Source organism: Bubalus bubalis, chromosome 18, assembly GCF_019923935.1.
Source record: "Bubalus bubalis isolate 160015118507 breed Murrah chromosome 18, NDDB_SH_1, whole genome shotgun sequence".
In the NCBI taxonomy this organism is placed as follows: domain Eukaryota; kingdom Metazoa; phylum Chordata; class Mammalia; order Artiodactyla; family Bovidae; genus Bubalus; species Bubalus bubalis.
In genome coordinates, this window is record NC_059174.1 from 60999173 (window position 1) to 61024559 (window position 25387).

The 25387-nt window shown below is 45.1% G+C and overlaps 2 protein-coding genes across 2 annotated transcripts; both read left to right on the plus strand.

The window, feature by feature from the left end:
• The first annotated feature begins 1667 nt into the window (after nt 1-1667).
• On the plus strand, nt 1668-10115 carry LOC102410997 (cationic amino acid transporter 3-like). Its single transcript, XM_025269598.3, has 11 exons — nt 1668-3249; nt 3808-3966; nt 5763-5940; nt 6132-6244; nt 6415-6637; nt 6789-6928; nt 7030-7132; nt 7519-7703; nt 7904-8070; nt 8341-8449; nt 8616-10115. Exons 1-11 carry the CDS (start codon nt 2823-2825, stop codon nt 8702-8704), a joined length of 1893 nt encoding a protein of 630 aa, XP_025125383.3. The 5' UTR covers nt 1668-2822; the 3' UTR covers nt 8705-10115.
• Nucleotides 10116-18339: 8224 nt separating this feature from the next.
• On the plus strand, nt 18340-23620 carry LOC102414501 (cationic amino acid transporter 3-like). The gene is made up of 11 exons (XM_044931678.2): nt 18340-18712; nt 19264-19422; nt 20703-20880; nt 21071-21189; nt 21490-21706; nt 21857-21996; nt 22113-22215; nt 22399-22583; nt 22783-22949; nt 23224-23332; nt 23499-23620. Exons 1-11 carry the CDS (start codon nt 18340-18342, stop codon nt 23618-23620), a joined length of 1872 nt encoding a protein of 623 aa, XP_044787613.2.
• The last annotated feature ends 1767 nt before the right edge of the window (nt 23621-25387 follow it).

Sequence of the window (25387 nt, forward strand, 5' to 3'; positions counted from 1 at the left end):
AGACTATAGCCCACCAGGCTCCTCTGTCCCTGGAATTCTCCAGGCAAGAATACTAGAGAAGGTAGCCATTCCCTTCTCTGGGGGATCTTCCTGACCCTGGGATCGAACCTGGGTATTCCCACATTGCAGGCAGATTCTTTACTGTTTGAGCACCAGGGAAGCTCACTCTACTTCCAAGGCTATACCAAAAGAATTGAAAGCACACTCTAGAAGAGATATTTGAACACTCATTTTCATAGCAGCATTATTCACAAAACCAAAACATGAAAGCGACCTAAGTGCCCACTGACCAACATATGAATAAGACAGTGTGGTAGGTACAAATAATAGAGTGTTATTTATCATTAAAAAGGGAGGGAATTCCAACACATGCTACAACATGAAAAAACTTGGTGGACATTTTACTAAGCTAAATTAACCTGACAGGAAATGACAAATATTCTGATTCAACTTAAATGAAGTATCTGGAGTGTCTGTTCATAGACACAGAGAGGAGGAAGGTAATTGCCAGGAATTGGGAAAGGAGAAAGGGGAAATTGTTGTTGAATGGGAATAGAGTTGAACTTTTGCAAGAGCCCTGGAGTTTGGTTGCACCAAATGCGAATGTACTTAACACGACACAAAATGCAAATATATTTAACACGACTAGACACTTAAAAATGGTTAAAATGGTCAATTTTATGTTATAGGTATTTTGCCACAATAAAAAAAGACCTCTCAGAACCTCCTCCTGAGGGTAACCACATAAGTGTCAAGAGCTGATAGCAACACTGCTCCCCGCCTGCCCGGCCCACCCCCACCCCAACAACCCAGAGGTGAGGACTGTCTTCTGTGCTCAGGACTCCCCGATTCGGTTCTTGGAAATGTCTCAGCTCCAGCCCTGCATGACTTACCCTCAGCCTCCCTGACTGACCCAGTGCTCCAGGCTCTGCTCCAAGGATCCAGTAAGTCTCGGGTCAGCCTCTTCTGTAGGAGACTGTGCGCTGAGTTCACATCCTCCCAAAGAGACCCCTGCAATCCCAGAGTGCAGGGGAGTCAGCCTGGCTTCAGCCTGAGGGTGGAGAGACCAGTTTTCTGGATGAAAGCAGAAGGAAATGAGAACTCAGTTTGTGTGTGTGTGTGTGTGTGTGTGTGTGTGTGTGAAGAGGTGGTGTGGGGGAGATTGTATTAGTGTCTGGAGTCTCCAGATGTGTTTGTTGAGTGGTGTTCAAACAATAAACATTACACTCACATACAGTTTATGATATGTGGACCCCTGGATTCAGTCTCCTCTATACTGTGGGATCTCTGTGTTTTCTGGTCCTTCATCAGGGACTTGAACATTCGCAGTTTCCTTGGGAAGACTGTGGTGAGTTATATTAAATCAGACGAGCTAATGTGTGTGTGTGTGTGCTTAGTCACTCAGTCGTCTCCAGCTCTTTGCAACCCCATGCACTGTAGCCTGCCAGGCTACTCTGTCCATGGGGATTCTTCAGGCCAGAATATTGGAGTGGGTTGCCATTTCATCCTCCAGGGGATCTTCCCAACCCAGGGATTAAACCCAGGTCTCCCGCACTGCAGGCAAATTCTTTACTGTCTGAGCCACTAGAGAAGACCAAGAATACTGGAGTGGGTAGCCTATCCCTCTGCCAGGGGATCTTCCTGACCCAGGAGTTGAACTGGGATCTCCTGCATTGCAGGCAGATTCTTTATCAGCTGAGCTACCAGGGGAGCCCATAAGCTAGCAAGTAGTACTATAGGTGGATTTGAACCAGGAGAGCTGGTTGAATTCAATACAAAAATCACTATCTTCCTCCATTCAAATCATACCAAGTAAGCATCTACTGAGCCAAGTTCTGTGTTGGTGGCTTTTGCTTCTGTGGGGCAGAAACCTTTTCTTTCCAGGCTCTTTGCCCAGTGTAATAATCAAGTTGACATAAGTCAGATGAACAAGTTTAATTTGCTATGTATTGGAACCCAATAAAAACTCTAAGGCACAAAGACAGTCAGGCAGTTGAGACTTATACACTCCACTGAGTGAAGGAAGAAGTATAGGCAGGAACCCAGGGCTTCAAACAAGAGGAAGAGAACCCACAGGAAAGAAGGGAAGAACCAACACTTGGTGAACAAATGTTTGCTATTCCATGCAGGCAAGTCTTTCTGAGATAAAAATGTATCTCTGGTAATAGCTCTCCTCTAGGCATAGGCCTCTAAACTACGTTATGTTGAGCAGTTAAGGGGAGTGGCAAGGAGTTTGGGTCTGCTGGGTCTTCATTGCCTTCAGCTCAAAACTATCCATATTCCAAAGGGGCACAATTTGGGGTAGATGCAATCCACTCCACCTTTCCACTAACTTTTAAAAAGTAATTAAAAATTAGTGACTGTGTGGCACCCTTGTTGCTGCGTGTAGGCTTTCTCTAATTGTGGCGAGCAGAACTGCTCTCTAGTTTTGGTGCGCGCAGGCTTCTCATTGTGGTGACTTCTCCTGTTGCAGAGGATGGGCTCAAGGCACAGAGGCTCAGTAGTTGAGGCTCACAGGGTCCAGAGCACAGGCTCAGTAGTCGTGGTGTCCCGGTTTAGTTGCCCCTCCGCATGTGGAATCTTCCTGGGCCAGGGATTGAACCCATGTCCCCTGCGTTGGCAGGTAGATTCTTAAACACTGTGCCACCAGGGAAGTCCCTTCCAGTAACTTTGAAACATGTTAAAAGGCTTCTTTATGTTTGAAGAAACCAACGCTCAGAAACGGAGAACTTACCCCAAATGTCCTTTCACCATCTGCCCCCCATCACTCCATTGCTCCATGGAATTGGACTCCCGGGGCCAAGGGCCAATGGACATTCTTCATGGCTTGGTGTCTTCCTTTCTCAGCAGATCACAGCTCCTCAACTCCATCTAGGATGCGGTGTCAGGATCCCCGTCAGTGTGGTCAGAAGCTGATCCGCAGGCAGCCACTGAAGCCCAGGAAAGAGCCTGTGATTTTTCTGTCTCGTCATCTGAACATCTTCCACCTGGTGGTCTTGGGTGTGGGCAGCACCCTGGGGGTTGGCGTGTACATTGTGGTTGGAGAGGTGGCCCTGTTCGTCGCTGGACCAGCGATCATTGTCTCCTTCTTGGTGGCCGCCCTGTCTTCTGTGTTGTCTGGGCTCTGCTATGCTGAGTTTGGGACACGGATAAAGTGGACCAGTTCTGCATATCATTATAGCTACATCAGCTTGGGAGAACTGTGGGCTTTCATCGCTGGCTGGAACCTCATACAGTCCTATGTCTTTGGTGAGATGATGGATGAAGAGGGTGTGGGGTTGAAGATCGGGAAACTAGGTGTGGGATTTGGTCTTCAGTCATTCATGAGCATTTTGTCATCCACTTTGTGAGGCAAGGAGAGTAATAGTGTCAGGAAAACTCCACAGCTTCATTCTACTCAGCTCTCCCCTGCCTTCCTTAAATGATGGACCAAGAACCCAGAGGAAAGGGAACCATGGGGAGTGGGTGAGAGGGAGGCATGGCCCACAGGCTCATCCCCTCACCATACTGAAATCTCTGCTCTGCTTTTGCCTTCATGGAGTTTCCATTAGTACTGGATTTAAAATTTTAATCCTTATCTCCCAGACCTCTTGTTCCCTCTTCCCTGTTTTCTTGCATAACATTGATCTCCCACTAAAAGAATTAATAATTGACCTATTTTGTGAATCATCTGGGCGACCCTCCCCACTTCATGAAAAGAAATTGTTTGACATTTGACATTTTGTAATTTTCCTCCCCAAATACATCCCATGGTGCAAAGAGGATTTAATTCATGTTTGTCAATGAATGTTTCTCCTCCTGCTGCAGCTACTGCAAGTGTGTCCAAGGCCTGGAGCTACACCTTTGATGGCCTGATCGGGAACCACATCTCTCAGGCATTACAGAGAGCCTTCTCTCAGTACATGCCTGACTACCTGGCCCGGTACCCAGACTTTATTGCCCTGGCCGTGGTGCTGCTGCTCACAGGTGAGACAGGGGTCAGAATTAGGATGGGAAGAGAGGGGTGTGGTGGAGGAGCTGAAAGGCTTGGAGTGGCGGAATCGTGGGGGATTCAGTTCAGTTCAGCCACTCAGTCGTGTCTGACTCTTTGCGACCCCATGAATCGCTGCACACCAGGCCTCCCTGTCCATCACCAACTCCCGGAGTCCACCCAAACCCATGTCCAATGAGTCGGTGATGCCATCCAGCCATCTCATCCTCTGTCGTCCCCTTCTCCTCCTGCCCCCAATCCCTCCCAGCATCAGAGTCTTTTCCAATGAGTCAACTCTTCACATGAGGTGACCAAAGTATTGGAGTTTCAGCTTCAGCATCAGTCCTTCCAATGAACACCCAGGACTGATCTCCTTTACAATGGACTGGTTGGATGTCTTCTGCAGTCCAAGGGACTCTCAAGAGTCTTCTCCAACACCACAGTTCAAAAGCATCAATTCTTCGGCGCTCAGCTTTATTCACAGTCCAATTCTCACATCCATACATGACCACTGGAAAAACCATAGCCTTGACTAGACGGACCTTTGTTGGCAAAGTAATGTCTCTGCTTTTTAATATGCTAGATTAGGACTTGGAATAAAGGTCTGGGTTATGGCTTCCTTGGTGGCTCAGTGCTAAAGAACCTACTTGCCAATATAGGTGATGTAGTTTCAACCCCTGGTCAGGAGGATCCCCTGGAGGAGGAAATGGCAATCCACTCCAGTATTCTTGCTGGTAAAATCCATGGACAGAGAAGCCTGCTGGACTGCAGTCCATGGGGTTGCAAAGGGTTGAACACAACTGAGCAACTGAGCACATATGCATAATCCATCCACCAAGAAGGGTCTGGGGTATGAGAGACAGGAAGGCAAGACATAGTCTGTTGTTTCCCACTCTTGGCACTACTGACCTTCTAGACTGGAACAGCCTTCAGTATTGGGGGCTGTCCTGTCCATTATTGTTGTTTTTGTCAATTTATAAGTCAGGTCCAACTCTTTATGATTCCATGGACTACAGGCTTCCCTGTCCTTCACTATCTCCCAAAGTTTACTCAAACTCATGTCCATTGAGTCAGTGATGCCATCCAACCATCTCATCCTCTGTTGCCCTCTTCTCCTTTTGCCCTCAATCTTTCCCAGCTTCAGAGTCTTTTCCAATGAGTAGGCTCTTCACATTGTTGTATTTTCTTAATTTTATCATTGCCAGATATATAGCATTCCTGAACTTTCCTCACTAGATACCATGCCTATCTAGACACTATGCCTACCTCCCAAGTAGTGACAATGACAATCAGAATGTCTCCTGACATTGGCAAACATCCCTAGGGCACAAAATCAACCCCCATTGAGAATCATTCACTTTGATGTGTTTCTTCCTCTGTATTGAGACCAAAGATGTGTTTTTAATTGGGAAATAATTCACATAGCACAAAATTAACCATTTTAGTATCTTTCTTCAGTTTTATTGAGATGTAATTGACATGCAACATTGTATAAGTTTAAGGTGTTAGGTGTATATATTATGAGATGGTTGCCACAATAAAAAAAAAAATTAACCTTCTGAAAGTATACAATACCGTGGAACTAAGCACATTCAAAACATTGTACAACCATCACCTCCACGTAGTTCCAAACGTGTCCATCACAACAAAGGAGACCCTGCACCCACTGAGCAGTCACTGTCCATCCATGTGTCCCAATCCCACAACCCCCAGCCCCTGGTAAACACCGGTCTGTTTTCTGTCTCTATGGATTTTGTTATTTTGGACATCTCATATTCCATTTTCCCCACAGGGGCACTTGTTCTGGGAGCTCGTGAGTCACTTCTGGTTACCAGAGTGTTCACAGGCATCAACGTCTTGGTTCTCATTTTCATCATCCTCTCTGGCTTCTTCAAGGGAGACCTGCACAACTGGAAGCTCACAGAACAGAACTACACATCCATCACACCTGGATCGGGTGGCATTTCTAGGTTAGGGTGGTACCCTTGACCTTAATAATGCATGGGCTGAAGGGTGCAAAGTTGGGACTAAGAGACCAGGGCTGATGGATCCAAATGTTGGGAGTCTGGAGCCCAGGACTTGTGGTATTAACTGAGGATTCCAGTAGAAATGGCTGAACACACCTCACCCATGTTCTTCCTCGTTCCTTCTCTCACCATAGCTTGGGTCCTCTGGGTTTTGGAGGATTTGTGCCATTTGGCCTTGATGGAATTCTCCGGGGAGCAGCGATATGTTTCTATGCACTTGTTGGTTTTGATGCCATTGTCACTAAAGGTAACATGGTCATTGTGTGTCCCATCAGGGGTTTGGGACAGATTGGGCTTCCCCTTGGGCACAGGGGTGGGTAGAAGGTTAGGCTTATTTTCATGGTACAAGAAGGAGAGGGATTTTGTGCTTTCACCCCAGTATGCTTTCCTGACATGGTACCTCCATCACTGTTGCAGAGGAAGAAGCCCTAAACCCTCGTCGTTCCATCCCCTGGAGCATCTTGATCACGATCTTCATCTGCTTTCTGGTGTACTCTGGAGTCTCAGCCGCACTCACCCTCATGGTGCCCTACTACCTGATTCACCCTGAGAGCCCCTTGCCGCAGGCTTTTCTCTACATTGGCTGGGACGTTGCCAGATATGTTGTGGCTGTTACCACCCTCTGTGCTCTTACATCCAGGTCAGTATCATGGTTTTCTCCCTGTCTACGGTCAGATGCTCAGGTTGCCAGTATTTTGAGATTGAGAGACAAGAGATAAAGAAACCTTACACCTTGTAGACCAGGGAGCAGATGCCCCAGTCTGTCCTCATGTTCCTATTTTCCCTTCCAGGCTCCAGAGCATCTTCTTCCCCATACCCCAGGTGATCAGGGATATGGCACATGATGGACTCCTTTTCCGGGGACTTGCCATTGTCTTTGCTCATACGAGAACCCCCATCATGGCCATCATGACTTCTGGAAATATTGCAGGTGGATAACAAAACCCACTCCTTCTTTGATCAACTTCCTTAGCTTGAGTATTTCCTCCAGTTTCTCCCTCCCTCCACCATCTTGTTTTGCCTTCATTCTAGGGCTCTTGGCATTGCTCTTCAAGTTCAGTGACCTTGTGGACCTCATGTCAATTGGGAATCTGCTTGTTTACTCCCTGGTGTCTTTCTCTGTGCTTGTCCTCAGGTGAGACTCCACTGCACCTTGACTGGGGTCTTGGACTCATGGGGATTGATGGGGAGGTCATCATCTTCTGCCTTCATAAATCAAAGTGAATGAAAGTCACTCAGTCGTGTCTGACTTTTTGCGACCCCGAGGACTATACAGCCCATGGAATTCTCCAGGCCAGAATACTGGAGAGCTTTTCCCTTCTCCAGGGGTCTTCCCAACCCAGGAATCAAACCCAGACCTCCAACATTGAAAACACCTTTTAAATGTCTTCTTCTAGATCTGTCTTCATGCCACCTTCTAAATATCCTTCTATGCTTAAGGCAAGAGAGAGGTGGAACAGGCTGCCTAATGTTGGATGAGTAGGGGCTGCTATTAACACTGCCTTAATATCTCTAATTCAGGTACCAACCAGAACAGACTTTAAGCAAGAAGGAGGAAATTGATATTTCAAAACATGAAGCAAGTCCTTCAGAACCTGTACCTGAAGCAAGACCCTCAAGGATTCTGAAGACTCTGTGGTTCCCTACCAGCACCATCCCCACTCTGAAATCTGGTCAGATTGTCTATGGATGTACCTCCCTGATTGGTGAGCAGTGGAATTTTTCTTTGGTCATATTCTGAGACTGACAGGAGGTGGTGGGATTGTGCATCTTGTCAGTTGAGGAGTCTTGGAGATACGATGGCCCTTTGTGAGGTGGGCAGCCTGGGGGTGGTGGGATGACCCAAGGTCCTGACGTCTTTGGCTTCTGGAGTCCAGCCTGTTCTCCTCCACCTTGACCCTTGCAGTTCTCCTGCTGACCATCCTGAGTGTGATCCTGGCCCAGTGGCCCAGCCAGATGTTCTCTGGAGACCCCGGGCTCACAACAGTGGCTGTGCTGCTGCTGCTGCTCATCACTGGGGTCACAGTCATCATCTGGAGGCAGCCCAAGGACCCAGCTCCTGAGTACTTCAAGGTAGGTGACCTTATGTGCCTAAACTCTTCACCTTGAATGAATGAAGTCTGCAGGCTTTGAAGTCTAAATATCCTTTGCTGGCCCAAACAATGTAAGTTGCTAAAACAAAGGGACCCTTCCCTGATCCACACTCAGTGCTTTACATACACAATCTCCCTAGGCACTGAATGCACAGCCTGAAAAGGACTGGAGTCTTCCCACCCATGTAGGGTAGGATCTCCCTTTCAGACGTCTGGGGTGTGTTCAGAAATTAACTGACTCTGCCCACAGGTCCCTGCTCTGCCTGTCCTCCCACTGGTGAGCATCTTTGTGAACGTTTACTTGATGATGCTGATGACCCCGAGGACTTGGACCCAATTTGGCATCTGGAATGCCATTGGTAAGTGGCTTTCTGGGATAAAGAGGCCTCTTGGGTGACTGAACCCAATCCTGTTCCTACCACCTCTCCCCTAAACTGTGTCAGATGCCATGATAGGAGCCCATTTTGCATTTGTAAGTGAGAAGAAGCCATACATTCCCTTCTCATTGTCTCATTTCTCTACTAGGATTTCTCATATACTTTGGATACAGGATCCGACACAGCCTGGCAGGGAAAAATCATCAACAGCCACCAGCCTCCACCTCCCAGACTTGACAAAAACATCCCTGATGCTGAGCCATCTTAACCACAGGAAGTAGATGCTCTATGGACTCCCTCCATGCACTGGAGGATCTTCTGTTTCAAGGGGCACCGTGAGCCTCTATGGACTGTGAAGGCAGATGCACTTAGAGCCCTGTATTTTATTGTTCTTGGACACAGTGACTGTAAATTTGCATAAATTTTAAATAAACTTTTAAAAATTTTGTCAAGTGCAGCAAGATGAATTTTCACAAAAAACTACAATGTAAGCAGCAACCAGAAGAAGAAATAAAATACTCACCTGCACGCAAGAAGCTCCCCCTCCTGCCTCTTTCCGGTAAAAACACCAGGGACTCCCATATGGGAAGGAAATTCAGGTAACACTATATGTGTCCAGTATTGCACTTGAAATATTAGGACACAAATATATTGGAAGTAAAACGAAAAGAACAGATACATTGTGCAAACAGTAACACGAGAAAGCTAGCAGGGCTGCATCAATATCGTACAAAGCTGACCTTAAGGAGAAGAGAGTGATAACAGATAAAGTGGATCCTTTCATAATGACAAAGGGATATGCTCATTCATGCCTTTCCTCTGGTGTTATTGAGATATAGTGTCAATAGTGAAAATAATCATTTTTCTTGACTTTTCTGTCTCAGACTCTTAGAGCTGCACAGTAGAGTTAATTAGGAAAAATTCTTAACTGGGGAAAAAATCGGCACTGACAGAGGTGGGTCAAGGGTTTGTTGATAAATGTTGAGTGGAACTGAAAAATAGGAAGTGAAGCTGAAAAGACAAGTTTAAGCTGTTGCAGGACAGAATGCTTGAAATGGAGATTATGAACAATGAAGACAGCGGTTATAATGAAGTAGAGGATTGGTTGTGGGATTGAGCAACTGAAATAGAGAGAAGGAGGGATGAAAGTCAAGAAACTGAATAGCAAGCTTCCCTGGCAGCACAGTGGTAAAGAATCTGCCTGCCAATGCAGGAGACACAGGCTTGATCCCCGATCTGGCAAGATCCCACATGCCATGGAGCAACTAAGCCCCTGGGCCACAACTACTGAGCCTGTGCTCTACTGCCCATGAGTTGCAACTACTGAAGCCTGCATGCCCTAGAACCTGAGCTCTGAAACAAGAAACACCACCACAATGAGAAGCCTGTGCACTGCAGCTACAGAAAAGCCTGTTCATCAACCTAGACCCAGAACAGTCATAAATAAACAAATAAATGAAATTACTTTTTAAAAAAGAAATGGAGTAGAAAACTCATGAGATGATATAAAACTAGATGGAAGACTGGACCTCGCCAGTGGTCCAGTGGTTAAGAATCCACCCGTCAATGCATGAGACACTTGTGTTGTGTCTCCTTGGGGCACAAGATCCCACTTGCCATGGGGCAACTATGCCCATGGGCCACAGCTACTGAGCCTGCACTCTAGAACCTGGGAGCCCGAACTCCTGAAGCCTGCATGCCCTGGAGTCTATGCTCTGCAACAAGAGAAACCACTGCAATGAGGAGCCTGTGCACCACAACTAGAGAGGAGCCCCTGCTCATCACAACTACAGAAAAGCCCACGCAGCCACAAAGACCCAGAACAGCCAATAATAAATAAATAAAATAATAATTAAAAAAAAGAAACTGAGTAGCAAGTTATTAGATGGATTAAAACTAGATGGAACAGGGGACTTCCCCAGTGGTCCAGTGGTTAAGAATCCACCCTCCAATACAGAAGACATGAGTTTGATTTCTGGTCAGGGAACTAAGATCCCATATGCCAGGGGGTGACTGAGCCTGCCCACCCCAGCTAGAGAGAAGCCTGACTGCCACAGGGAGAGTCTTCACTCCACAATTAAGGACCCCAGGCGCCACAGCTGAGACCTGGAGCAGCCAAATAAGAAAAATAGTAAGTATAGTTTTAAAATAGATGGAGGAGGTTGAACAGAAGTAGGAAAATCACCAAATTGAGAGCCGTGATGAAATTAAAGGTGTAGGATCCAAGTAACGGAGACTGAAACTGTTGGTAAAACTTTGATGCAAGAGGTTGACCTCACCTGATTATCATCCTTCCCTTACTTCCGGGACAACCGGATATCCTGTGCTACTCCATGTGCTGTGATAGGCAAGACTCGAAAAAAAATTGAATCACAATGTAGTCAAGCCTCCAGATCAACCACTAACTCATAGTGGACAGGACAGATAGATTCACATTTCAACTGAAAGTGCCATTAACTGAAACCAGAATGTGGGTAATTCTACAGGAAATAAAATGGTGCATTTTCATAACTATTGAATGGTATGGGGAATTCCCTGGTGGTCTGGTCATTAGGGATCCGTGCTTCCACTGCAGGGACTGCAGGTTCTGTCCCTTATGGGTGAACTAAGATCCCACAAGCAGCACAGCACAACCAACAAAATAAAATAAGTGATATGACCCAAACTGGAGTTTCACTCATTAATCAAATACTATCACCCACACAGGCATACTTCAGAAATATTTCTGGTTGAGTCCAGACAACCCAATAAAAAGAACTGGCACTAAACGGAGTCATATACAATTTTTTTAGTTTCCCTGTGCATGTAAAAGTTATGTCATACTACACTCTATTCAGTGTGCAAGAGCATTCTGTAAAAAAATAATGTACGTACCTTGATTTTAAAATATTTTTTTAAATGTGGTAAATATTAACTTCAGTGGCCACAAATCTTCAATTTGTAAAAAAAAAAAAAAAGAAAGAAAGAAAGAAAGAAAAGAACCATTATCTGGAAAGCACAAAAAACCAAGTTATGGCTGTACTTGTGATTGTATCTGTACATAGTAAGATATGTATAATCAACATGCATAAACTATGTATCTATCTAAGATATATGTATTAAATGTACATTTTAAAATGTTCTCTGTTTCTATGAAATTCACTACATGTAGGCATCTTGTATTTGTATTTGCTAAATCTCTCACCTCTTGGTTTCTGTGTATACTCCTTGCATTCTAATCCTCTTCTTATGAAGACATCAGTCACACTGAGTTAGGACCCACTCTAGTGACCTTATTTAAGTTTAATTACCTCTTTAAGGCCCAATGACCAATACAGTCACATTCGGTGGTTGCTGGGGATTAGGACTTCAACATATGAATTTGAGAGCAGGGAGATGCATTCAGCCCATCACACTTTTGATACTGTTTTCTTCCCAGCAGCCAAAATAGTGTCTGGAATACAGAAAGCGTTCAACTATATTTGATGAGATATGTGATAAAAGAGTCACGTGTACATATAATATTTTATGTGCTCCCAAACAGAGAAAATTTTATTTAGCAGTTGTTATCGAGGGAAATGCACAGTATTCATTTGGGGAAAAAAAATATTCGTGAAACTAATTGAAAAGGAAAAGGAGAGTTTAAAGCTAGGTCTAATCTATGAGCTATGGTTTTTCCAGTAGTCATGTACGAATGTGAGAGTTGGACCATAAAGAAGGCTGAGCACCAAAGAATTGATGCTTTCATATTGTGGTGCTGGAGAAGACTCTTGAGAGTCATTTGGACTGCAATGAGATCAAACCAGTCCATCCTCAAGGAAATCAACCCTGAATACTTATTGGAAGGACTTATGCTGAAGCTGAAGCTCCAATATTTTGGCCACCTGATGAGAAGAACTGACTCACTGGAAAAGACCCTGATGCTGGAACAGATTGAAGGCAAAAGGAGAAGGGGACGACAGAGGATGAGATGGTTAGATAACATCACCGACTCAATGAACATGAATTTGAGCAAACTCAGGGAGATAATGGAGGACAGAGGAGCCTGATGCCCTGCAGTCTATTGGGTTGCAAAGAGTCTGACACACTTAGCAACTGAATGCAACAACAACAAACTCCTGATTGGTGCCAGGCTGGGTTTAAGAGTTCCCCACAATTGAGTATCTCAAGTCACATGCAGACTGTGGAAAGCCAAGTAGTGTAAATAAAACTGGGAGTGAGGAAAATTGAGAGTTCAGTCCCTGGTTTTATAGCCCCAACTTTTCAGGGTTCTTGATAATCAAATAAATTTGTGCCCACAGAAACAATCAATAGGGACAGAAAAAAGTTTAATTTGAACCAAACTGAGGACTATAGTTGGAAAGGCAGCCTCTCAGAGAGCTCTGAGAAAATGCTCTGCTGAAGCATGGTTTCCAGCATCATCTTACACCTCATCCAAACAAAGAATACACATCAACACGGCAGGGTGTACTCCTTCAAGGTCTCAAGAGAAACAGACTTAGTACATAAACAGTTAGACAGCAGCTCTCTGCTCTCTGGTGCCTGGGAAGGGAATTTTATCTTGGAGGGGATGTTAGTATAGATGCCATGAGAAGGGAGTTACCCATCCTTATCTTCAAAACAGACACTCTTTACCTCAATGGTTAAAGCAGATGAGCTGTGAGGGTTTAGTTCACACAAAGTTTAGGCTGAACCATGTATAAGCCAAAATGACTTCCCCATTCCTCAGTATGTGAATGTTTTCTCCATCAGGAACAGATAAAAATCTTAGAACCATATGATCCAGCTATTCTACTTCTGAGGCTATACCCAAAAGAACTGAAAGCACATTCTGGAAGAAGTATTTGTACACTCATTTTCATAGCAGCATTATTCACAAAACTAGAACATGAAAGCAACCCAGGTGCCCACTGACCAACAAATGGATAAGCCAATGTGGTAGACACAAACAGTAGAGTATTCTTAAACATCGAAAAGGAAGAAAATTCCAACACATGCTACAACATGAAGGAAACTTGTGGACATTTTATTACGTGAAATAAGCCTGACAGGAAACGGCAAGTATTTTATGATCCCACTTAGATAAAGGACTTAGTGTTGTCAGATTAACAGATAGAAACAGAAAGTAGAATGGTGATTGACATGAACTGGTGGAGGAGAAAGGGGAATTGTTGAATGGGTACAGAGTTGAAGTCTCGCAAGATGAAAACAGTCTTAGCGTTTGGTTGCACAAAATGTGAAATGCACTTAACACAACTGAACTGAACACTTAAAAACAGTTAAAATGGTAAAGTTTATGTTATACGTATTTTACCATAAAATAATATTATTTTTTAAAAAAAACCTCTCAGAACTTCCCCCGATGGTAACCACAGAAGAGTCAAGAGCTGATAACAACACACAGATGCTACCCGCCCACCCAGCCCCATCTCCACCCCAACAATCCAGGGGTAAGGACTGTCTTGTGTGCTCAGGACTCCTCGCTTCGGTTCTTGGAGATGTCTCCGCTCCAGGCCCGCACGCCTTAACCTCAGCCTCCCTGGCTGACCCAGTGCTCCAGGCTCTGCTCCAAGGATCCAGTAAGTCTTGGGTCACCCTCTTCTGTGGCAGACTGGGTGCTGAGTCCACATCCTCCCAAAGAGACCTCTGCAACCCCAGAGTGCAGAGGGTCAGTCCGGCTCCAGCCTGAGGGCAGAGAGACCCATTTTATAGATGAAAGCAGAAGGAAATGAGAACTCAGTTTGTGTGTGTGTGTGTGTGTGTGTGTGTTTGTGTGTGTGTGTGTGTGAAGAGGTGGTGTGGGGGAGACTGCATTAGTGTCTGGAGTTTCTAGATGTGTTTGTTGAGTGGTGTTCAAACAATAAAGATTGCACTTACGTAGAGTTTATGATATGTGGACCCCTGGATTCAGTCTCCTCTATACTGTGGGATCTCTGTGTTTTCTGATTCTCCATCTGGGACTTGAATATTTGCAGATTCCTTGGGAAGACTATGGTGATTTATACTAAATCACTTGGGGTTTATTACACCCAGCAAGCCTATGAAGCCAGCTCTATTATTTATCATTGGGCAGCAATTTTTTAAAATGGTGGTAAAATACACATAACATAAAACTTGCTATTCCAACCTTCTTTAAGTGTACAGTTCCATGCTATTAAGTCTATTGGCTGTCAAAACTGCTTGCCACTCAAAAGCCAATAGTTAATAGTCAAGAGGATAAGTTGGTAGAAAGGAGAGTTTGCTTTATTCTGGCAGCTGGCAACTGGAGTAGGGGGACAGGGAGGAAAGAAGGTCCAAAGGCTGACTCCCCAACTGACCATCAGTGGGTAAGGGTTTTAAAGGCAAGTAAGGGTATATGGCAGAAAGCTAAAAGGAACTAAAAAGCCTTTTGATGAAAGTGAAGGAGGAGAGTGAAAAAGTTGGCTTAAAGCTCAACATTCAGAAAACGAAGATCATGGCATCTGGTCCCATCACTTCATGGGAAATAGATGGGGAAACAGTGGAAACAGTGTCAGACTTTATTTTGGGGGGGCTCCAAAATCACTGCAGATGGTGACTGCAGCCATGAAATGAAAAGACAGTTACTCCTTGGAAGGAAAGTTATGACCAGCCTAGACAGCATATTCAAAAGCAGAGACATTACTTTGCCAACAAAGGTCCGTTTAGTCAAGGCTATGGTTTTTCCAGTGGTCATGTATGGACGTGAGAGTTGAACTGTGAAGAAAGCTGAGCGCCAAAGAATTGATGCTTTTGAACTGGTGTTGGAGAAGACTCTTGAGAGTCCCTTAGACTGCAAGAAGATCCAACCAGTCCATTCTGAAGGAGATCAGCCCTGGGATTTCTTTGGAAGGAATGATGCTAAAGCTGAAACTCCAGTACTTTGGCCACCTCATGTGAAGAGTTGACTCATTGGAAAAGACCCTGATGCTAGGAAGGATTGAGGGCAGGAGGAGAAGGGGACGACAGAGGATGAGATGGCTGGATGGTATCACCGACTCGATGGACATGGATTTGGGTGGATTCCGGGAGTTGGTGATGGACAGGGAGGCCTGGCGTGCTGCGATTCATGGGGTCGCAAAGAGTCGGACACGACTGAGCAGCTGAAGTGAACTGAACTGAAGGGTGTATAGATGGAGGAAGGGGGATACGTACAGAAACAACACAGTCAACTCTGACCAACATCCTGAAATTGGTTATGGGGTGGCCCGACCAGCATCATCCTGATTGTTTTGAGTACAGTTAATCTTTAGTTCCAGGGTTGATTTGTTCCCATTTTTTGAGAACAGATCTCAGAATTTTGGCAGGTTATGTCATGGCTACAGTCTGGTCATCCTGTAGTTAACGTCTCCACCCTGGGGTTTCAGTACCTATAAGATAGCTCACAGAATATGGCTCAGAATATGATCTATTGACCATGAGAAGGAAATAAAGGTCCTTGACTTTGCTTAGTGACTAAACAATTATTATTTTGTCCTCTTTGTTTACTTTCCTTGGTTTCTGCATTTTCTCACTTCTCTGTTATTCTGTGGCTAAAATTGTTCTACAGACAAAAGGCAGGTAGAGGAATAAGGGGTAGGGGGGAGAAGGGCTGTAGGATTCTCATCCATTTTTTATTTACATTGTTATGCAACCAATTTCCATAGCTCTTTTATCCTGTAAAACTGAAACTGTGCCCCTATTTAACACCCCATTTCCCCCTTCATTCCAGCCCCTGGAGAACCATGATTCAGAACTTTTTATCTCTAGAATTTGACAACTCCATGTAATTCATTGAAGTGAAATCATATAATATTTGTCTTCTTGTTACTGGCTTGTGTTACTTAGCATAGCGTCCTCAAGGTTCTCCATGTTGCAGCTTGTGTCAGAATTTCTTGATTTTTTAAGGCTGAATACTATTCCACTGGTAGTACAGACTACATTGCATATATATATTTCTTCATGAATGGACATTGGGGCTACTTCCATCTTTCAGCTTTTGTAAATAATGTTGCTGTGAATGTGGGTGTACAAATTTCTCTTTGAGACCTTATTTTCAGTTCCTTTAGGTGTATACCCATAAGTGAAATTAGCTGGATCATATGGTAATTCCACTTTTAATTTTCTGAGGAACCACCATATTTTATCTACAGCAACTGCAGCATTTTACATTCCTACTCACAGTGCACAAGGTTTCAGTAGAGAGCATTTGAACAGAAAGAAACATAGGTCTGGAGAAATATATGATTTGTTCAAAGGCATAAGTATGATCATGGAGCCAAAATTCTGATCAGTTACCTAGCTCTTTGAATGCTTGCTCTTAACGAAAATGATAAACTTGGACTTCGGAGTGTCAGGGGTGGAAGTCCTGCAGAGCCATATAGTAAAGAGACATTTCATGCCCCAAAGGAGCAGGAAACAGAGTCCTGTCATTTCTGATTCAGAATGAAGGTTAGTCCCCCACTCCCTGCAGGCACTTGGGAGACCACTCAGGTTTGGTGCTTTAACTGAGCTGGGCTAGAGTCTGTGCCTCCTATAGATTCCATCTCCTTCTGCCTCAGAGCAGAGATCCTATTCCATTTCCCTCTGCAAGTAATGGAACAGAAATCTACCAGGTTTCAGAATCCTTGGTGAAGAAATGTATGGAGTCTGAGCACTCTGATCAGCAAGTTCCTAAAAGAGTCACCTCACTCAGATCAAGGAAGGGAGTAAACAATGACAATATTATTCACTGTTTTATACAGGAAAAGAAGACAAAGATTGTACATAGTTTGTGCAAAATAAGACAAGCTAGTATGTAGTATAGCTGGATTTGAACCAACAGGGATGGTTGATTTCAATCCAAAGATCAGCCTCTTCATCCATTCGACTCATGCCAATTAAGCAGTTGCTGTGCCAGGTTCTATGTTGGAAACTTTTGCTTCTGTGGGGCAGGAAGCTTTTCTTTCCAGGTTCTTTGCCCAGTCTAATAATTAAGTCAGCAAAAGTCAGATGAACAAGTTTAATTTGCTATGTATTGGAGTCCAATAAAAACTCTAAGCCATGGTGACAGTCAGGCAGTTAAGGCTTATACACTCCCCTGAGCTAAAGAGAAGGGAGTAGGGATCTGGGGCTTCAAGGGGAAGAGAACCTACAGGAAAGATGGGAAGAGCAAATGCTTGGTGAACAAAAGTTTGCTGTGCAATGCAGACAAGTCTTTCTGAGATAAAAATTTATCTCTGGTAATAACTCTCCTCCTAAACTACATTATTTTGAGCAGTTAAGGGTTGGGAGGGAGGGGCAAGAAGCTTCTGAGTTTGCTGGGTCTTTATTGCCTTCAGCTCAAAACTACCCATCTTACAAAGGCGCACAATTGCGGGGGAGACATAATCCACTCTACCTCACTTCTCTTTAAACAACCTTTCCAGTAACTTAAAAAGACAAATTAATTAATTAATGGCTGCACTGGGTCTTTATTTTTGTGAGCAGGCTTTCTCCACTTGTGGCGAACAGGGGCTACTCTTTAGTTCTGGTGCATGGGCTTCTCATCCCAGTGGCTCCTCTAGTTGAGGAGCACAGGCTCTAGAGCACAGGCTCAGTAGTCGTGGTGCCCCGGTTTAATTGCCCCTCAGCATGTGGAATCTTCCTGGACCACGGATTGAACCTGTGTCCCCTGAGTTGGCAGGTAGATTCTTAAACACTGTGCCACCAGGGAAGTCCCTTCCAGTAACTTTGAAACTTGTTAAAAGGCTTCTTTATGTCTGAAGAAACCAATGCTCAGAGATGGAGAACTTGCCCCAAGTGTCCTTCCACCACCTGCCCCCCATCACTCCATTGCTCCATGGAATTGGACTCCTGGGGCCAAGAGTGAATGGACATTCTTCATGGCTTGGCATCTTCCTTTCTCAGCAGATCACAGCTCCTCAATTCCACCTAGGATGCGGTGTCAGGATCCCTGCCAGTGTGGTCAGAAGCTGGTCCGCAGACAGCCACTGAAGCCCAGACAGGGGTCTGAGATTCCTGTGACCCGTCATCTGAACATCATCCACCTGGTGGTCTTGGGTGTGGGCAGCACCCTGGGTGTTGGCGTGTACCTTGTGGTTGGTGTAGTGGCCCTATTTGTTGCTGGACCAGCGATCATCATCTCCTTCTTGGTGGCTGCCCTGTCTTCTGTGTTGTCTGGACTCTGCTATGCTGAGATTGGGACACGGATATTGTGGACCGGTTCTGTGTATCGCTACAGCTACATCAGTGTGGGAGAACTGTGGGCCTTCATCTCTGGCTGGAACCTCATACTGTCCTATATCGTTGGTGAGATGATGGCTGGACAGGATGTGGGGGTTGAGACCAGAAATTTGGAGTGGGGATTTGGTCTTCAGTCATTCATGAGCACTCTATCATCCACTTAGTGAGGCAAGGAGAGTAATAGTGTCAGGAAAACTCCACAACTTCATTCTACTCAGCTCTCTCTCTCTCCCTTCCCTCCTCCAGAGGAAAGGAAACTGTGGGGAGTGGGTGAGAAGGAGACATGTTCCATAGGCTCATCTCCTCACCATATTGAAGTCTCTGCTCAGCTGTTGACTTCACGGAGTTTCCGTTAGCACTAGATTTAAATTTTTAGTCCTTTATCTCCCAGACCTCTTGTTCCCTCTTCCCTGTTTTCTTGCATAACATTGATGTCTCACTATAATATTAAATTGTTGACCTATTTTGGAATCACCTGGGTCTACTCTCCCCACCTCATGAAAAGAAACACTTTGAGATTTGGTGTTTTGTATTTTTCCTCCCCAAAATACATACCATGGTGCATGAAGTGATTCAATTCATGTGACCAATGACTGTTCCTTCTTCTGCTCCTTCAGCCAGTGCAAGTGTGGCCAAGGCCTGGAGCTCCACCTTTGACAGCCTGATTGGGAACCACATCTCTCAGGCATTACAGAAAACTTTTTTTCAGTACATGCCTGACTACCTAGCCACGTACCCAGACTTTGTTGCCCTGGCTGTGGTGCTGCTGTTCACAGGTGAGACAGAGTTAGGGTGAGAAGAGTGGGGTGTGGAGGGAGGACTGGGGTGGGAAAGGCTTGGGGTGGCAGAATAGTGGGGGATTAGGACTGAGAAGAAGGGTCTCGGGTATGGCTTCCCTGGTGACTCAGTGGTAAAGAAACTGTCTGTCTATACAGGAGCTGCATGCTCGATCCCTAGGTGGGGAAGATCCTCTGGAGGAGGAAATGGCAACCCACTCCAGTATTCTTGCCTGGAAAACCCCATGGACAGAGAAACCTGGTCATCTATGGTCCATGGGATCACAAAGAGTTGGACACAACTCAGCAACTGAGCACACACGCACAACCCATCCTCCAAGAAAGGTCTGGATATGAGAGAGAGGAAGGCAAGACATAGACTATTGTTTCCCATCCTTGGCAGTACTGACCGCCTAGGCTGGAATATCCTTTGGTATTGGGGGCTGTGTTGTCCATTGTTATTGTTGTTCAGTCCCTAAGTAATGTTCGAGTCTTGGCAACCCCATGGACTGCAACAAGCCAGGCTCTTCTGTCCTCCACTGTCTCCTGGAGTTTTGCTCAAACTCATGTCCATTGAGTCAGTGATGCTATCTAACCATCTCATCCTCTGCCACTCTCTTCTCCTTTTGCCTTCAATCTTTCCCAGCATCAGGGTCTTTTTCAAAGAGTTGGCTCTTTGAACTGTAGGATTTTCTTAATTTTTATCATTGTCAGATAAGTATCATTCCAGGCTTTCCTCACTAGACACCAGTTATGTCTGTGTCCCAAACTGTGACAATCCAATATTTGTCTCCAGACATTGGTAAATGTCCCTTGGGGCACAAAATCAACCCCAGCTTGGAATCATTTACTTGGACAAATTCCTTCTGCTGTTTTAAAACTAAAGATGTAATTTTAGATGGGAGATAGCTCACATAGCATAAAACTAACAATTTTACTATTTTCCCTCAATTTTATTGAGATATAATTGACATACAACATTATATAAGATTAAGGTGTTCAATGTGTATATTGTGAGATGACGGCCACAATAAGAAATTAACCACCTTAAAGTATACAATTCCATGACACTTAGTACATTCACAACATTACACAACCATCACCTCCATGTAGTTCCAAATATGTTCATCACAACAAAGGAAACCCTGCACCCACTGAACAGTCACTGTCCATCTATCTGCCCCAGTCCCACAACTCCCAGCCCCTGTTAACCACCAGTCTGTGTTCTGTCTCTATAGATTTAGTTATTTTGGATGTCTCATGTTCCATCTTTCTTACAGGGGCCCTTGCTCTGGGAGCTCGCCAGTCAGCCCTGATTACCAAAGTGTTCACAGGCATCAATGTCTTGGTTCTCATCTTCATCATGCTCTCTGGCTTCATTAAGGGAGACCTGCACAACTGGAAGCTCACAGAACAGAACTACACATCCATCACACCTGGATCGGGTGGCATTTCTAGGTTAGGGTGGTACCCTTGACCTTAGTAATGTATGGGCTGAGGGTGCAGAGCTGGGACTAAGAGACCAGGGCTGATGGATCCAAATGTTGGGAGTCTGGAGCCCAGGACTTGTGGTATTAACTGAGGATTCCAGTAGAAATGGCTGAACACACCTCACCCATGTTCTTCCTCGTTCCTTCTCTCACCATAGCTTGGGTCCTCTGGGTTTCGGAGGATTTGTGCCATTTGGCCTTGATGGAATTCTCCAGGGAGCAGCGATATGTTTCTATGCACTTGTTGGTTTTGACGCCATTGTCACTAAAGGTAACATGGTCATTGTGTGTCCCATCAGGGGTTTGGGACAGATTGGGCTTCCCCTTGGGCACAGGGGTGGGTAGAAGCTTAGGCTTATTTTTATGGTACAAGAAGGAGAGGGATTTTGTGCTTTCATCCCAGTATGCTTTCCTGACATGGTACCTCCATCACTGTTGCAGGGACTGTTCAGTGGGTGCAGGGTTTCCTTAGTTGTGATGAACATATTTGGAACTACATGGAGGTGATGGTTGTGTAATGTTGTGAATGTACTAAGTGTCACGGAATTGTATACTTTAAGGTGGTTAATTTCTTATTGTGGCCTAAACCCTCGTCATTCCATCCCCTGGAGCATCTTGATCACAATCTTCATCTGCTTTCTGGCGTACTCTGGAGTCTCAGCCGCACTCACCCTCATGGTGCCCTACTACCTGATTCACCCTGAGAGCCCCTTGCCGCAGGCTTTTCTCTACATTGGCTGGGACGTTGCCAGATATGTTGTGGCTGTTACCACCCTCTGTGCTCTTACATCCAGGTCAGTATCATGTTTTTCTTCCTGCCTACTGTCAGATGGTCAGGTTCCCAGCACTTAGGATTGAGAGACAAGAGATAAAGACACCTTACACCTTGTAGACCAGAGAGCAGATGCCCTGGTCTGTCCTCATGTTCCTGTTTTCCCTTCCAGACTCCAGAACATCTTCTTCCCCATACCTGAGGTGATCAAGGATATGGCACATGATGGGCTCCTTTTCCAAGGACTTGCCAGTGTCTTTGCTCGCACAAGAACCCCCATCATGGCCATCATGTCTTCTGGAAATCTTGCAGGTGAATATCAAACCCACTCCTTCTTTGATCAATTTCTTTAGCTTGAGTACTTCCTCCAGTTTCTCACCACCTCCACCATCTCCCCCCTCCACAAACTTGTTTTGCCTTCATTCTAGGGCTCTTGGCATTGCTGTTCAAGTTCAGTGACCTTCTGAACCTCATGTCAATTGAGAATCTGCTTGTTTATTCCCTGGTGGCTTTCTCTGTACTTGTTCTCAGGTGAGAATCCACTACACCTTGACTGGGGTCTTGGACTTGTGGGGACTGATGGGGCAGTAACCATCTTGTGCATTCATACTGCTTTCTATATGTCCTTCTGTGCTTAAGGTAGGACAGATGTGGAATAGTCTGTGTGATGTTGGATGAGTATGGGCCACTCTTAGCATAATACCTCCAATTCAGGTACCAACCAGAACAGAATTTAAGCAGGAAGGAAGAAATTGATATTTCAGAATGTGAAGCAAGTCCTTTAGAAACTGTACCTGAAGCAGGAACCTCAAACATCCTGAAGACTGTGTGGTATCCTATCAACACCTTCCCCACCCAGGAGTCTGGCCAGATTATCTATGGATGCACCTTACTGCTTGGTGAGCTGTGGGATTTCTCTTAGGTCATATTCTGAAATTGGCAAGATAGAGGGGAATTCTGTGTCTTTGCCTATTGAGACATCTTGGAGATATATTGGCCCTTCCTGATGTGGGCAGCCTGGGGAGGGGTGTGACCCGAGGTCCTGACATCTTTGTCTTCTGGAGTCCAGCCTGTTCTCCTCCTCCGTGACCCTTGCAGTTCTCCTGCTGACCATCCTGGGCCTGATCATGGCCCAGTGGCCCAGCCAGGTGTTCTCTGGAGACCCCGTGCTCACAACAGTGGCTGTGCTGCTGCTGCTGCTCATCACTGGGGTCACGGTCATCATCTGGAGGCAGCCCCAGGACCCCACTGCTCTTTACTTCAAGGTAGGTGACCTTACATACCAGAAGCATCCATATTGAATAAATAAAGTCTGCATGCTTTGAGATCTAAACATCCACTGCTGGCCCAGAGAAGAGAAGTTGCTAAAACAAACAGACACTTCCCTGATCCACACTCAGTGCTTTACATACAATCTCAGTAGGCACTGAACATACAGCCTGAAAAGGACTAGAATCATCTCACCCATGTGGAGTAGGGTCTCCCTTTCAAATCTGGGGTGTGTTGGGTGTGTTCAGCATGAGCTGACTTTCCCTACAGGTCCCTGCTCTGCCTGTCCTCACACTTGTGAGCATCTTTGTGAACATTTACCTGATGATGCTGATAACCCATAGGACTTGGACCCAGTTTGGTGTCTGGAATGCAGTTGGTAAGTGACTTTCTGGGATAAAGAGACCTCTTGAGTGGCTGAACCCACCCATGTTCCTACCATTTCTTCCCTATATTGTGTCAGACACCATAACAGGAGCCCATCTTGCATTTGTAAGTGAGGAGAAGGCCTAATTTTCCTTCTCATTGTCTCGTTTCTCTACTAGGATTTCTCATATACTTTGGATATGGGATCCGACACAGCCTGGCAGGGAACAATCATCAACAGCCACCAGCCTCCACCTCCCAGACTCTTGACAAAAACATCCCTGATGCTGAGCCATCTTAACCACAGGAAGTAGATGCTGTGTGGAAGCCCTCCATGCACTGGAGGATCTTCTGTTTCAAGGGGCACCATGAGCCTCTATGGACTGTGAAGGCAGATGCACTTAGAGTCCTGTATTTTATTGTTCTTGGACACAGTAACTGTAACATTGCATAAATTTTAAATAAATTTTTAAAAATTTTGTCAAGTGCAGCAAGATGAATTTTCACAAAAAACTACAATGTAAGCAGCAACCAGAAGAAGAAATAAAATACTCACCTGAACGCAAGAAGCTCCCCCTCCTGCCTCTTTCTGGTAAAAACACCAGGGACTCCCATATGGGAAGGAAATTCAGGTAACACTATATGTGTCCAGTATTGCACTTGAAATATTAGGACACAAATATATTGGAAGTAAAATGAAAAGAACAGATACATTGTGCAAACAGTAACATGAGAAAGCTAGCAGGGCTGCATCAATATCAGACAGAGCTGACCTTAAGGAAAAGAGAGTAATAACAGATAAAGTGGATCCTTTCATAATGACAAAGGGATATGCTCATTCATGCCTTTCCTCTGGCGTTATTGAGATAGAGTGTCAATAGTGAAAATAATCATTTTTCTTGACTTTTCTGTCTCAGACTCTTAGAGCTGCACAGTAGAGTTAATTAGGAAAAATTCTTAACTGGGGAAAAAATCGGCACTGACAGAGGTGGGTCAGGGGTTTGTTGATAAATGTTGGGTGGAACTGAAAAATAGGAAGTGAAACTGAAAAGACAAGTGTAAGCTGTTGCAGGACAGAATGCTTGAAATGGAGATTATGAACAATGAAGACAGCGGTTATAATGAAGTAGAGGTTTGGTTGTGGGATTGAGCAACTGAAATAGAGAGAAGGAGGGATGAAAGTCAGGAAAGTGAGTAGCAGGCTTCCCTGGTAGCTCAGTGGTAAAGAATCTGCCTGCCAATGCAGGAGACACAGGTTTGATCCCCAATCTGGCAAGATCCCACATGCCATGGAGCAACTAAGCCCCTGGGCCACAACTACTGAGCTTGTGCTCTACTGCCCATGAGTTGCAACTACTGAAGCCTGCATGCCCTAGAACCTGAGCTCTGAAACAAGAAACACCACCACAATGAGAAGCCTGTGCACTGCAGCTACAGAAAAGGCCCAGAACAGTCATAAATAAACAAATAAATAAAATTATTTTTTAAAAAAAGAAATGGAGTAGAAAACTCATGAGATGATATAAAACTAGATGGAAGATGGGACCTCGCCAGTGGTCCAGCAGTTAAGAATCTACCTGTCAATGCAGGAGACACAGATTCGATCCCTGGTCCAGGAACATCCCACTTGCCATGGGGCAAGTAAGCCTGTGCCACAGCTACAGAGCCTGCATTCTAGAACCTGGGAGCCGTAACTCCTGAAGCCTGCATTCCCTGGAGCCCATGTTCTGCAGCAGAAGAAACCACTGCAATGAGGAGCCTGTGCACCACAACTAGAGAGGAGCCCCTGCTCATCACAACTACAGAAAAGCCCACACAGCAACAAAGACCCAGAACAGCCAATAATAAATAAATAAAATAATAATTTTAAAAAAGAAACTGAGTAGCAAGTTATTAGATGAATTAAAACTAGATGGAACAGGGGACTTCCCCAGTGGTCCAGTGGTTAAGAATCCACCCTCCAATACAGAAGACATGAGTTTGATTCCTGGTCAGGGAACTAAGACCCCATATGTCAGGGGGTGACTGAGTCTGCCCACCCCAGCTAGAGAGAAGCCTGACTGCCGCA

Excerpts from the sequence above, each read along its gene's own strand:
- LOC102410997 (XM_025269598.3), top strand. The coding sequence starts at position 2,823 with ATGGCTTGGTGTCTTCCTTTCTCAGCAGATCACAGCTCCTCAACTCCA. Across the intron at positions 3,250-3,807 it reads CATACAGTCCTATGTCTTTG|CTACTGCAAGTGTGTCCAAG; the intron begins GTGAGATGATGG and ends CTCCTGCTGCAG. Across the intron at positions 3,967-5,762 it reads CGTGGTGCTGCTGCTCACAG|GGGCACTTGTTCTGGGAGCT; the intron begins GTGAGACAGGGG and ends TTTTCCCCACAG.
- LOC102414501 (XM_044931678.2), top strand. The coding sequence starts at position 18,340 with ATGCGGTGTCAGGATCCCTGCCAGTGTGGTCAGAAGCTGGTCCGCAGA. Across the intron at positions 21,707-21,856 it reads CTCTGTGCTCTTACATCCAG|ACTCCAGAACATCTTCTTCC; the intron begins GTCAGTATCATG and ends TTTCCCTTCCAG. Across the intron at positions 22,950-23,223 it reads CCACTGCTCTTTACTTCAAG|GTCCCTGCTCTGCCTGTCCT; the intron begins GTAGGTGACCTT and ends CTTTCCCTACAG.